This window comes from Labrus mixtus, chromosome 13, assembly GCF_963584025.1.
Source record: "Labrus mixtus chromosome 13, fLabMix1.1, whole genome shotgun sequence".
In the NCBI taxonomy this organism is placed as follows: domain Eukaryota; kingdom Metazoa; phylum Chordata; class Actinopteri; order Labriformes; family Labridae; genus Labrus; species Labrus mixtus.
Genome location: NC_083624.1, coordinates 11,166,942 through 11,181,403, shown reverse-complemented (window position 1 = coordinate 11,181,403; position 14,462 = coordinate 11,166,942). Strand labels below are relative to the sequence as shown.

Sequence of the window (14,462 nt, the reverse complement as noted above, 5' to 3'; positions counted from 1 at the left end):
GTAAGAAGATGATCCTGTACTCGTCTGACTGATGGAGGTCAAACGTATGTTGGAGTAATCCCAGGATGAGTCTGCAGAGGGCGCTAAAATGCAAATCACGCTATAGTCCCCCGATATGAAACCAAGAATTTCACCAGACGGCCTCAAGTCTCTACATAAGCTGCTGAAATCTCTTACATAGACTCTCTTCTCCCAGAGCTGGAGAGCAGCCCTCCCCTAACAGCCCTGCAGCGTTCGGACCCGCTCTGGAATACTTCCAGAGAGTGGGCCAATCAGAAGAAAGTGGGCACTTGGGGAGGCGGGCCCTAAAGAGACAGTAGCTGTTTCAGGCAGAGGCTGAGATGAGGGTTTGTACTGACGTCAGGATCAGATAAATGAGATCATGTAAAGCTGCTCTAAAGGTTTCACAGACTGACGACATGAAAGGAGAATGAGAATGAGGAGGCAATCTTTAATCACGTTTAATCAATGTTCAAATTCAACACTCTCATTCTTTGGACAATTTAAAACGATGATCTCAGACCACCTGAGGATTGTTCTCCCAGTTACAGTTTACAGTCTGTGGTTCATTTCTGCAACAGTTGATCGAATGGCGCCCCACGGCCCCCTCGCGCCAAACCCCCTTCATAAGCTTGTGTTAGTGCTCTGCAGGTCCTCCGAGAAGCAACAATCCAGCAGTCATCACCAGCCCGGCTAATTACTGGCAGAAAGTAGTGTAACAAATCAATGGCTGGCAGAGGACTGTCAGCACGAGTGCTCAGCATATTAACAGATCTTAATTCGACGCCTAAGAGCTCCCACTTCCAGTTTCCCATCTTTCATTTCCTGAATCACATTCACACACATGCTCGTCTGATTTATTAAACACCTGAGAGCCTTCCTGAAAACTACGCTCATTCTTTAAGAGCTCAAATGAACGCTAACGGTATCTCAAGCATGTTCAGTTTTTAAGTTTCCTGCTGAACATCTGCAGATGATCTCACTTTTTTCCACTGGCAAGAGACTGGCTAGACGACTAAACATATAAAGGTAATAGTTCCTCGACCTCATGATCGGGTGTTCAAGGTTAATGCCCCCTCTTCTTTATTTGAACCCCTTCAGGTCAGTGTTTACTTTGTTTTTACTAACTCTATGTCTCTTTATGGTTGAAACACATCATCTTGTGAAACTGATCCTCACAGATTTCTCCAGTTAGCACTGTATCAAACTTTGGATTAGAGAGTAATCTCTACATCAGCTGCAAGTTTTTGTCACATTTGCTTAAAACTCAGTCTGCCACATTTGGTATTTTTGTAAACTTTACAAAATCTGGGGCGCATTTGGCCTAGTGATTAGTCCGTGCACGCCATGTACAGAGGCTGATGTCTTCAAAGCGGGCGGACCGGGTTTGAAATCCAGCCTGTGGCTCCTTTCCAGCATGTCATTCCCCTCGCTCTCCCTGAGGTCCGACTCTATGGGTGATCAGGTCCATCCGTTCTATTGATCGATGTTTTACTGAGCCAATTGTGGTTCCTGGTCATAGCAGGATTTTATAAATGTCCGTCCATGAACTAGCAGTTTGTTCCTGTTTTTGTTGTATGTACAGTATGTTGTGTGTTATTGATGTAAAGCACTTTGTGTCCTTTGTCTGTGAATTGTGCTTTCTAAATAAACTTTACTTATATACAGATAATCGAGTGCCTCACCTCCTCCCCAGCGTAAGCAGCGAGCGAGGTCGTTCCCCGTGCCCAGAGGGAGGATGGCCACCGGAGGATGCTTGGCAAAGTTAGCTTTATCTGCACGGACAAAGACAAACAAACCAACCTTTAATATACTTACAGTAGAAGAACAATCATTGAGACACAGTATTTCCTGCCAGATATAAAAAAAAGAATGAAAAGACAAACTCAGATTTAATACAATTTCTGCAGCTTCTGTCTTTGTGCTGATTGGTTCAAAGATGACAACAATAACTGGTTAAGTGCTCAATTCTGCAAAACTAAGGCTGATTCAAGAAAGGACTGGGCGTCAAACCTGTGCAGAGGATCCATTATGCCATCATTCGCGCAGTTAGAGTCAGCAAAATCAGTACGACATCCGGGTATTTTTGGCAAACTGAGGATCTCACATTTGTTCACAAATGGACCAATCAGTACAAACTACATGGTGTAGAAGAAGGTTTAGAAAACAGCCTCTGACTGCGACTGATCGTTACCCACCCTGACCAACAAAATGTTTTAAAGAGCTGCAGAAAGTTGTGACTTTAGCTGATGTTTGTGTGACATGTTAAATAACCTGTGTACCTATACAGTCCAGGATCCAGCCTACTGTGCCGTCTCCTCCACAGGCGAGCACCCGGAAATCAGGGACGTCGTGGAAGAAGTTGAGCCTATGAAAGGACAGAAGATGGAGGAGGTGTAACGGACATATGAAGACAGGAATCTTTTAATCTTTCTCTGGACAAAACTGTTTTAAATATGATGAATCTGTTAACTGTTGTTTTCTAACGGGGGGTATCTCCTGAGCTCTAAATTATTGAATAAGATGAACAGAAGCGCTGACGGGCAGAAAGACAGGAAAGATACAGACAGAGAGCGATTAATCAATGTGCGTCCTCTCCAGCTGTGTTCACCCACCCCCACCGCCGCCCGGCCGCCCGGCCTCCCTGGAAACCGTCGTCACAGAGCGGTCACAGAGAGCGCGCCCTTCAAAGAGACCTTTAATGTGTGTTGGGACAAAGGTGTCGACGGAAGCTTTCATCTCTGTCCGTCAGGAGGACAGCTGCATGTGGAGCACAGACCCCCTTCACACCGAGCACCTGGCCCCTGCACAGTGATCCCCCACAGACCCCCTAAACCACATCTTTAAATCAATAAAATGACGGTTTTACAGTAACTCCGGGTCACTTCCGGCATTTGGTACATTCCCTTTCCCTCAAGATTCTGTTGTTTTGTACATTTGTTTTGCACTTCCCAGTCACCGTGAAAAAAGTATTGAAAGGCCTCAGGTCATGTTTCAACTTATGTTTTGTTGTAAAATGACGCCCCTTCATGTGTTTGAATATGAAACGAGTCAACAGCTATAAATCTGCTTTATAGCCCTTTAGGCTTTTTAATGCTGTATATCTGCTGTTAATCCTTCAGTAATGATGAGCTTTAACAGTTTTAACAGAGATCACTTTAAGAGCTTTACAATCAGAGGTCACAGATTTTTAAACTGCCTTATTAGCTCCATGATCACACACCCTGATCAGGGTTCAGGTCTCAGGTCTCAGGTTTCAGAGGAAGTTCAAATATCTTCCACTTTCTCCAACATAAACTCAGCAGCTCCTGCTCTGATGTGACGATCCTGTCAGTGCTACCTCAGATGAAAGTCAGTGGTGGATTACAGTATTTCTGCTGCAGGGAACATGATGCAGAAAAGTCCCCTCTAATGGACATGGACAGTAACTACGCCAACATGCACTCTCCTTTGGAAGGGGGGGGGGGGGGGGGGGGGGGGGGGGTGGTATTTCGTCTACATGGAGCTGTTTATCATATCCAGTCAAAACCTTTCCATGTCGATATAAAATATGAATAAAGGCGAGTGATTGTGACTGCTCGAGGTCATTCTTTATGTATGACAGCGGAGGAGAAACATCAACACGGAGCTGAGAGGTTTACACTCACAGACGGGCTGAGAAAATAATGTGAATGTAATGAGTGAAAGTAGAGAAATTAACAGAAACAAATGAGTGAGAGCCAGCTGCAGCATCTGAGCTGCTGAGCCTGTTGCTAAGGAGAGCATGGTAACAGTAAGAGTTCAGCTGAGTGGAGGTTAACCCTCGAAGGACAGCAGCCCTCCATTCACCCTGTGTTTATCTCTGTGCTTCTGTTTGGAGGTTTCATGCTGCGGGGCCTCTCAGCTTTGCACAGTGTTACATCACCTCATTAAGAGTGTGTCAGCCGGCCGAGATCCCAGTTCAACATTTAACACCTTACTTACATACAGACGATTGTGTTCATTCCCCGACCATTTTGAAATCAGATTACTGTACAGTAAATAAAGGTTTTAACTATGTAGATACATGGTGAGGAGAGGAGAGGAGAGGAGATGACATGAGAGGAGAGGAGAGGAGAGGAGAGGATGTGAGAGGAGGGGAGATGTTAGGCTTTTATTTTGAATGTTTGTACTACCTTAAGCTGAGAGTACTTTACTTGCAGTGTGCTTTTATTTTGAAATACAGTACGGCCCTTCCTGTAGAGTGAAGGTTAGGACATGAAGTTAAGCCCAGAAACAGGAAGTGGTTAGGGATCCCAAAGTGAGGTCAAACAGCTCAAAGGAACGGTAACAAAGGTCAATGTGTGATGATGAGTGACGTCTGTTAATATGCTGATTTAACAAAAGTTTGTCAAGTCGTATCATTAAACTAAAACATGATTAAACTGTAAACTGAAAGTCTTATCCAGCTTCACATCAGAGTTACAGTGTTGGTGTTTGACGCGGCGTGTATCATCTCCCCTCAGACCCGAGTGCGTCATCGGGTTACTTTTCCTACAATGGGCTCCCGAGGGCAGCCACTCCGCTAGTCGTGATTGAGCGATAGAGAGAGAGTGCGAGAGACATGAGTGGACAAGGACAGGAGAGACAGAGAGAGAGAGAGAGAGAGAGAGAGAGAGAGAGAGAGAGAGGAACATAAATGGAAGTGAAAGGAAGGCGAGGGGAGCGCTTCACCTTCAAGGTAAAGCATTTACAGCCACTGTGCTGCGTGCGGCAGTTTTTCTTCCCTGAATGGACAAAAAGGCGAAACAGCATTCATTCCAGAGTACAGGCTGTGCTCCGCTCTGACGTATCCCTGAGAGTGTGTGTGTGTGTGTGTGTGTGTGTGTGTGTGTGTGTGTGTGTGTGTGTATGTGTGTGTGTGTGTGTGTGTGTGTGTGTGTGTGTGTCAGGAGGTCATGCACAGTACAGCAGTAATGCAGCGCTCCCCTTCAGCGACCTCCACAGCAGGTTAGATCGACACGACGGAGAGAAACTCTGTTTTATATTCATGATGCAAAAAAACACCAACCTCCTGCTGCCGTTTAGAGTCGAATAAATCACCAGAGGGATGAAAACTATGCGTTTAGAAAAACGTCAACAAAAGAAACTCAACACCGTGGGTTATGGGGAAACATCAGCGTGCCATCCTAAAACATAAACTCTTTGTGTCAATCTTTGTGTCACTGATAAAGAGATAGAAGCAGCACTCACCCCACCATTGGTCCCCCTTGCTCCAAACTGTACACCTGTCTGGGGTTAAGCAGGTACCTGAACTTCCTCAGCACCCTAAGAAGAGACAGACAGACAGAGCAGAGAAGACTTAACTCAAACTGTCTACAGACATCATAGATCAGCACAAACAACATGATGTACCATCCTGCAGGTAAACCTTCAGGATCCAGCTGAGCTTCAGTCGGAGTATTTCATTCAGAGGAGGGAAGCACGGCACAAAGAATCCGTTCTGAACTAAGGTGCAGTTTTCAGGTAGAGGTACTCGACTTGCTTTTTGCTTTTCTCCCTATATTTTGTATGTAAGATTTTTTGGTGCACTTTGGCGCTGACTGATGGTCTCTGAGGCCACCATCGTAAATCACACCGTGACAGCGTGCATTTGTTGACAAACAAGGGAAAGACGCTATGAGAAGCGAAACACACTCATGTGGACCGACGAGGTTCAGAAATATTAATGAGCAAACATGACTCCAAAATATCAAAATTGTCTACAAAGGGAGGTCGAAGTGTTCACGTGCACAAAGGTAAATGAGGGACTAATGCTTTTTAGTCCGTGTTTATTCATACAATACCTTTCAAACACCAGGCAACTCAAAGTGTTCACACAGACAACAAAACATTTCAAACATTTAACTGTTTATGGTTATTTCTGGTTTATTTGATAGGGACAGATACAATATAAAATGCAAATATCAGAGTGTTTATAGCGGCTGCTACTTTGCAACACTCGTCCCTAGAAGAGCTTAAATAAAAGATAAAAACAGTCAAAAAGAAAGAGAGAGAGAGAGAGAGAGAGAGAGAGAGAGAGAGAGAGAGAGAGAGTAACTGGGTACAGAGACTCACTATTAGCTGGGACCGAGCGACAAAGATTTAAACAGGAGTACAAGTCTGCTGCTGAACTAACCAGGACCTGGTGACTCTCTTAGCGGTGAAGTTCGCAGTAAGTTTCAGGTGACAGAGAGTTTGAGGATTTGACTCCTTTTCACAGAAAAATAGGTTTTGACAAAATGAAACTTTACAGTCGACACTTGAAGCGTCTCTGCTGCAGCCCTGTAGTCTCTGAGTGAGTCTGCAGAGAGGCTGAGGAGTTTCAACATTTAAACAAGTGTCACATGATGGAAGTCGATCAAACTGGTAAAACTTGAAATCTTGAAAACTGCGGCCGTGATGATGATTACATGTGTGTGCAGAGAAGGAAAACACAATCTCTGCAGGATGCATCCACACAAACCAGACGTGTGTGCACGATCAAACATGAAAGTACATAAACACGTGCACATGCAGACATGACATACAACAACACAATAAGTTGTGTTAACTTTAGCGATCTGTGCGAAGGTCAGGAGCTGATTGAACTTCTGCTCAGTTTGCTGCAGTCATAAACATGTTACGTTCACACAGACAGAAATAGCAACACAGCCGCAGCAGCCTCTGGTTTCCTGTTCACAACGATCTTTGTTCTGATCATGTCTATTAATAGAGAATCATTTCCTTTCTAATGGTAATGATGAGGGTTGCCATGGTAAAGCAATCACAGAGTAGGACTGGCCTCTGGTAAGAGAAATGCAACAAGAAGATGTTTATTTACAGCTCGTACGGCTTCATGAATCTATCTTTATTTCAACACACTTTACAAAGAGCAGGTAGAAGAGAGTACTCAGGGTTATATTATTATTATTATTATTATTAAGACCCAACGTTAATCCATCAGCAGCAGTGAGCAACATTAAGCAAAGTTACAGTGGAGAGGAAGAACTTCTTTTAAGAGGCAGAAACCTCGAGCAGTTTCCAGACTCATGATGAACAGCCGTCTGATGAGACTGTGTTGGGGTTTAGAAGGAGACGGAAAACAGAAATTGAGGTCGTTCAGAGCGGCAGGGAGGTGCAGATACAGTACGACGCTGCCCTCTGTGGCAGAAATCACTCTCCTGAAATGTGCTGTGATTTTCAAATAACGGCTGAAAATTATTTTAATAATCGTGGAATTGAACAAAAGTTTATTCTGGGCCTTTGAGGGGACTGATTACAGGAACGGATTGAGTTCTGAATACCTCAAGGAGCTGGTGGGTACTGTGCTTTGTGTTATTCAAGAAGAAGCAGATCATCCCAAGGGGGGTTCATGGGGCCTTCTCTGCGAGCCATCAGGTCCCTGTGTGATCCACTGCACAACGTCAGACACGTTCCACGTTTTAAGTATCTCTGGGTCTTGTTCACAAGTCAGGGTAAGTTGAACAGTGAGATTGACAGACGGATTGGTGCAGAGAACATGCCGGACTGCCGTGGTGACGGTTTTCAGAAGCTTTACCGCTCGATCTATGTTCCAGCCCTCACCTGTGGTCATGAGCTTTGGGTAGTGACCAAAAGAATGAGATCACACGAAGCGGCCTCGAATAAGTGGAAGAAAACGGATGGACAAACTATATATATGTATATGTCATACAAATAAATGATATTAAATTCTACTTTTTTCCCCTTTTATCAAATCGCCTTTTCTTATGTATTTCATGTTTGAAATGTAAAAGTGGATAAAGAGAGAGAGAGAGAGAGAGAGAGAGAGAGAGAGAGAGAGACATCAGACCCCAGCAGGAGGTCTGTGAGTGACAGGAACTCACCTCTCCCCCTGTCTCCCTCCACTCTTTGGGTTGACCAGAACCAGGAGCGGGTGAGATCCTGGGAGAGGAGTGATCTGCAGACAGGGAGGTGAATCTTGTGTTAGAGAGTTTAGTGTTGTCATGTCAATAACATACAGAACAGAGAGCATCAGAAGGCCTATAATCGTGTACCTGCAGTGCTTGTCCATCTCCAGGGGAGAATTTAAAGGTCTGGTTGATGTCGTCGGGGCTGGTGCTGGGCGGAGACTCCCCCTCACCTCGTTTAACCACAGAGTGACGGTCCTGTGGAAGAAAAGAAAGATTTTAACTCTACAACAGGATACAAAAGAAGAAGACCTCTACACACAAACATCATGATTAATAAAAGTATGTGTCTGTAAACCAGCGTGCTCTCCTCCTTTATAAGTTACAATCATCTCTAAATATTCTGCAGACTTTTAACCCTACATCGATTTATTACAACAGCATGTAAAAAAAAAAACAAGACCGCTGCACAGATATCAGGATTGATAAAACTATAAACCTGTTCACTTGCAGGAAATTTCTCTTTAAAGGAGTAATCTGTAACTCTGGCACCTAGTGTTTAAAATGGGTACTGCAGTCTAAATTCTAAACATTGTAGAGAGCTGTCTCCCCCCGCCCCCTCCTCTCTAGTGTGGATGCTCACACAGGTTGCCATGTGGTGGACACTGAAGCTTCAGTGTTTAGCCAGCTCTGCATCGGTCTGTAAACCTTTCTGCGTTCTAACCTCTCTCCATTTTTCAAAAGCATCTCCAATATTGATCCTAGTTTGAGCACGTTTCTGCTCGTGGAGCTTATTAGAAACATGCAGAGGCTTTTTAGGTCGGGTACAATCACTTCTATCTGAACCAGTTCTCTTGCCCGCTTCCATCGCTGCAACACCTGTTGGTTTGACCTGATAACTGCTCTCATATCTGGCAAACCGAGGGGCGTCCAAAACGGATCGTGTGGGGGGTGCCTTAAAACCGCCTACCTTCTCTGGTCCAAACAAATCCAGAGCATTCAGGAGCAGAATCTATACTTGGTGACTGGTGACTCTTCAGGCCTGGTCTAAAAACAATAACAAGATCAAACTGATGAACTCTGTTGTATCGGGCCTCTCTATTCTTCTTTCAGTGGTAATAGTTTTTAACCAGTTGGTTCGACTTTCCTGGAGCAGCTCTTTAGAGGTAAAAAGGGAGGGAAGAAACACCCCAGTAACCCCTGAAAAACATCCCCTCTAGAGGTAAACATGTAGGTCATCTTATCATCAGCCTCCTGCTGGACGGAGCTGGCTTTATTTGTAATCCACTGCCTTCCACAGATTTCCCCTAACAAGTCATGTCAGAGCACACACCTGCATCAATTTCACACTTACTCATGATTCTATTTCCTGGTCTGACTTCTCAATTTTCCTCACAAATACTTCACTGACAAGCTGATTTATATGCATGCTATCTGTGTCCTCAGCTCAGGGACCATGCACCTGCAGAATGTTTCAAGCTTTTTTGTCATTTAAGAAGCAAAATGCTCGATTATGAGCAGGTGCATTCTTTTTCATTCATGATATATATTTAAGTGCAAATGTTTCTTCTCATGCATCCCACTGTGTAAATTCAGTGTGGAGATAAATCAGTGGCCTGTAATTTTTAAAGGGTTATTATGAATTAGAGGGAGGATGCATGCAGGTGACAGGTTGGTAGTTTTATAAATAATGATATATTTGAGGTCAAAGGTTTGCATCTTGCCGTTTGTAATCAGAGTAGAGTGAAAAAAAACCCTCAGTCTTCAGAACGCTTTTTGTTTCAGAAACGTAAATGTCATTCTCCGATCGAGGCCTGCTCCAGCTCACTCAGTGTGAGTGGTGACACACCACGCAGCTCTCCTGTTGAGGTGAACTCTTTCAACTGTGGGCTACATACAGTGTGTGCAGCGCGGTGTAAGGAGAGCAGAGAGAGATGCCTTCTCACCAGGACGACGGGGCAGATGTACGAGGGCAGCAGAGTGTGGTCCCTCAGAGCTCCTCCATCACACTCGGGCTTCACGTTGGACGCACATTTATTATGAAGCTACGGAGGAGAAGCAGAAACAGAAGAACTGTGGGCGGACTCCATCTGGGACACTCTCTGCATCAAATGTTAGCGGGATGAAACGCTACACCTCTGAGGCTGTTTACTCTGACTGTATACAGACTGATTGACACACATGTGAAGAGATAGAGAGAGCGAGGAGAGAGAGAGACAGAGACAGAGGGAGAGAGAGACAGAGGGAGAGAGGGAGAGAGAGAGGACTGTAAACTGCTTCTGTGAGCTTCAGATTTTGGTCAGCTGGATTATTCCTGAGTAAACTCAAGGCCAGTGGCGCAATCTAGTGGATATAAAAAGTATTGGAAAAAAAAATGAATGCAGGTGCATACAAAATTTAATCTATCACACTATGGGGAGAGGAAGAGGTTTTAAGCATCAGTTAAAAAAAAATACGTAATGGTTCTTAAACATCCAGCCCTTTACGACAAACATTTGACATTTAATCACAGTGTCATTTCCTGAACCTCTTGTCAGCTCAGACCCCGTCATAAATCTTGAAACGTTATCAGTGTGCAGGCAAACGTCATGTCACCCCTGCATAAGTCAATGCCCTAGTCTGGACACGCCGCTGGGTGTGTGAGTGTAAAGCAGGGACTCACAGTGATCTGACACCACACACAGTGCAGCCCCGTCAGGCCCTGGTAACACTTGATGCTTCGGTGACAGCGGTCGCACTTTGTTGGAGAGTTCCCCTCCATCCAGATGTGCTGCATAGCCTGCAGGCAAAGAGGGACCAATCAAAAAAATCAGATTTTATTAGTGGAGTAGCACTTCCTGCCAAACAGTGAAGTAAGACTCTGGGCCATTCTGCGAGGAGTTAGTACGCTTACATCATCACTAAAGCCACGTTTCCACCAAGCGGTCCGGTTCAGTCCGGTTCAGCACGGTACACATTATTGCCGTTTCCACTGCCAGAAGTTGGAATGCTACCAAAATAACAGATCTGTACCGTCTTACTATTTTGCTCCCCTTCTGCTGGGGTGCAAAGCGTACCAATCTGACCCTGAGGGGTGGAGCGAGACAAACTGCAGACTGCTGATTGGTCGAACGGATCATCCTCTTCCGTGTAACGGCAGTAGGCTGATGTTGACGTACCAAGTGGATTTCAAGAGAGTATTTTTGTTATTTTGCGACTAATGTCAGCATGTAGCTCCGCCCCCTGGACGTCCTCTATTGGTGGCCTGTGTCGTGTTCTTCTTCTTTGTTTAATTTCTTTGCGGGCTACACTAATGGTACGCTTGGCTGTGGAAACACAACAGAGATCAGAGATTAACGTACCAAACTGGACCGAACCAAAGCGGACCACCTGGTAGAAACGGGGCTTAGTCGGTGTGAGTCTGTCTTCCTGTGTTCACCCTCTAACTGATTTTACCTGGTTATAACACAAAGATGGAGGTGCTTGATCGCTTTGGCGTGCTGAGTAACTGAATAAACAGACCATAAATGAACATGATCTTATAAAGAATTCTTAAATCACAGAAGATTTAAACTGAATAACAAATCCTCCCGTACGCCACGGACCGTCCCATGACGCACGCCGCTCTGTCCGAGTCAGGAGGTATCTGCTGCACAGGCCGCTCAGTGTTCCTGCCTCATTACCCCTCATCACGTTATCAGAGCGCCGTTTCCCCCTGCAGAATGAACCCTTTCATGCGTCTGTGTTTGCTCTTACGTTGGTGTGCCTGCGTGACTTGGCGTAGGTGCTGATGCAGGCGGCGATGTCTTTGGACACACAGCGTTCGTGCACCGTGTACTTGCACGCTGTGGGAAGACGGAGGAGGGAAAACAGTGTGTTAAATATGACACTTTACATCGCTCAGACAAGCTGCAGACATCGTTTAAATGTTTCTATTATAATAACTTTAAACTAAGAAGCAGGTTAGCGGTTAACAACATCAACCGTCAGACGACCTCGACCCACAGAGCGGCGTCTCTGCACTATTTAATCAATACCAGAGTTAAACAGGATGTGACATTAATGTTGTGAATGTTTTTTAAGGATGACTGCGAGGACTCTTTATTGAAATACAGAATTGACTCTGAGGCACAAAAGACTTCAAGCTGGGGAGAGAGAAAGAAGAAGAGGGAGCTGACAAAGATGGAGGAGCAGACAAAGAGAAACTGACAGAGACGAGGGAAGAGGGACGATAAAGAGACTAAAACAGGCACACACACACAAACACACACACAGAAACACACACAGACACACACACACACATACAGAGAAACACATGCGCACACACACACACACTCAGACTCACTGGAGCAGCAGAGGCCCTGTTTGCGGACTCCCAGCAGCATGGTGTGGCAGTAGTTACAGTAGGCTGGTTTGTTGAAGTGCTTCAGACGCCACACGTGCTGCCCGTCTTCCTGCACGTTCTGAGAGGAGACGACATGAGAAGAAACAAAATCATCTTTGAGAGGGACACACTTGCCTTTGGAGGAACAGTTGGTGCTACAAACAAATCAACTTCATGCAGCCTGTACTGGATCAGCTTCAAACATGGACCCTGTTCAGAGCTCAGATGAAATATCCTGATTGCCAAAGGGACCACTCCCCCAAGACCAGCCCTGTGAAAGTGTTTTATAAAACACAAGTAGCAACGCTTCTAAACGCTGTTGATACAATGAGATTAAGAGCGCCAATTCTGGTTGGTGCACAGAAGTTAAAGGTCACACTTTCATACAGTGTTAAAAACATTTGCACAGACTGTTACCAGATTCTTCACATTGCCTTAAAAACAACATAGATACCAAAGTGGGAGGAGTCAAAGTGCTGGAGAAGTCATACAGTAAGTATCTACGGTCGATCTAAAGAGTCATAAGAAATCACAGACGTTATAGTAAAGACCCAGGGAGTTGTTCAAGAGTAGAAAAGATGGAGTGACGGTCGGCTGAGTCATACAGCTGATCATTTGGTACGCTGATTAAGAATGTGAAAGGCCTCGTTTAAGAGTCTGGTGGTCTGTGTTTTTAGTGACCTGTTACCTGCCTGAGTGCAGGTGGGGTCGCTTTGGAGCCCCCTACAGGTCTCTGAGCCACATCGCTCTTCTTTTACAGTCCTGAATTTAGAGTCACCAGTTAACCTAACGATCATGTCTTTGGACTGTGTGAGGAAGCACCTGAAGAGGCTCCTGTCTGTCAGACGGGGATTCAACCACCACACACACCACCACCGTGCAGCTCATTAACGGGAAGTATCTCAGCCATTTAGGACCATAACTATAAAAACTCTGATTTATTAGGAAAAGAAATAAACGTTTGGGGCATAAAATCCAAAGTGCTCGTCTCTTTATTCTCTGAGATCATTCTTATATCATCTCTTGGGCTCGGTGGCGTTAAAATGAGATGTTTGTTTTTTCACAGTAACCTCTTGGTTACATCACTCCGCTTAATAAAGCTCCTACGTTCAGTAATATGCTCCTTAAGAGAGCAAATGCCTCACCGCGGATATTTATATTTTACCTCATCGGCACAGCAAGATAATCTAATCCTTAATCCTTCAGCGGATCAGCAAACATAAATTAAAGTTAAAATCTGTGAGGCATTCAAAGCACTTCTGGCCAAAGCTTTGCAGAAACTGAGATAATAGTCTCAACCTGCAGGATGCACAGAGGAGCACACTGAAAGAGCTGTGCAGAGAGTGTATCTGTTGTACGGGGGTGGCTGTGGATCAGTGGTAGAGTCAGTCGTCTCTCAACTGGAAGGTCAGGGGTTCGATTCCTGGCTCCTGCAGCCACATGTGTCCTTGGGCAAGTCCAATGTGTCCTTGGGCAAGACGCTTAACCCCAAGTTGCTCCTTCTGCTTCGTTGGTCGCGTGTGAATGTGTATGAATGGGATTAGTTACTTCTGATGGACCTGTATACTCTCCCACACGATGTGGTTTTATCATCACCAATCCAGCACACAGTTCATGAAAACTGGCTCCCTGCTTTGCTGTTGTGAACACATGAACCCTGTTTTTAAAAAGGAAACGTCCTGCGTATGATTTGTGTCTAACGTTTTCAAACACAGCGTTAGGTGAAGACAGGCCAGCATGGTTCTACACACACACACACACACACACACACACACACACACACACACTCAGAGAAGAGAGAACTACCCACAGACGCTCTCAGGACTCAGGACGTCCGAGTGAAAAGGAACAAACAGAACAATAAGAGGATGATATGTACCGTGTCCATGCCCAGCAGGACCAGCAGAGGGATGGTCGTGAGGCCTCCTCTGATCCACTCCTCCAGTGTGACCGTCCCGTCTCTGTCATAGTCGATCTCCTCCATCATCTCCTTCAGGATCTACAGCCACACCGATGTACAGACTTTTAAAAAAGGACACTAATCCTGCCCAGTCTATTCCTGCACAGAAAAGTCGAACTAAGGTTTCAAATAGTGTGTTCATCTGAAAGAAAGATCAGCTTCTCTTTGTTTGTGTTTTGAGTTTTACATTTCCTTCGTTTCTTTTCCACAGGCTTTATTTTAATTTTTACTCCCCCATCCCCGAGCGCCTTTTGGGGGAAATGTTAAAGGT

At 45.0% G+C, this 14,462-nt stretch overlaps 1 protein-coding gene across 1 annotated transcript in view; it reads right to left on the bottom strand.

The window, feature by feature from the left end:
- The window catches only part of LOC132986966 (diacylglycerol kinase beta), a 104,683-nt gene that overhangs the window by 55,392 nt on the left and 34,829 nt on the right, over window positions 1–14,462 (bottom strand). The window contains exons 10-19 of the mRNA XM_061053705.1: window positions 14,111–14,230; window positions 12,193–12,310; window positions 11,604–11,692; window positions 10,531–10,647; window positions 9,815–9,913; window positions 8,016–8,126; window positions 7,845–7,918; window positions 5,212–5,286; window positions 2,283–2,368; window positions 1,686–1,775 (exon numbers count right to left, since the gene is read on the bottom strand). Coding sequence (XP_060909688.1) covers window positions 1,686–1,775; window positions 2,283–2,368; window positions 5,212–5,286; window positions 7,845–7,918; window positions 8,016–8,126; window positions 9,815–9,913; window positions 10,531–10,647; window positions 11,604–11,692; window positions 12,193–12,310; window positions 14,111–14,230 — 979 coding nt within the window. The remainder of the gene's footprint in view (window positions 1–1,685; window positions 1,776–2,282; window positions 2,369–5,211; window positions 5,287–7,844; window positions 7,919–8,015; window positions 8,127–9,814; window positions 9,914–10,530; window positions 10,648–11,603; window positions 11,693–12,192; window positions 12,311–14,110; window positions 14,231–14,462) is intronic.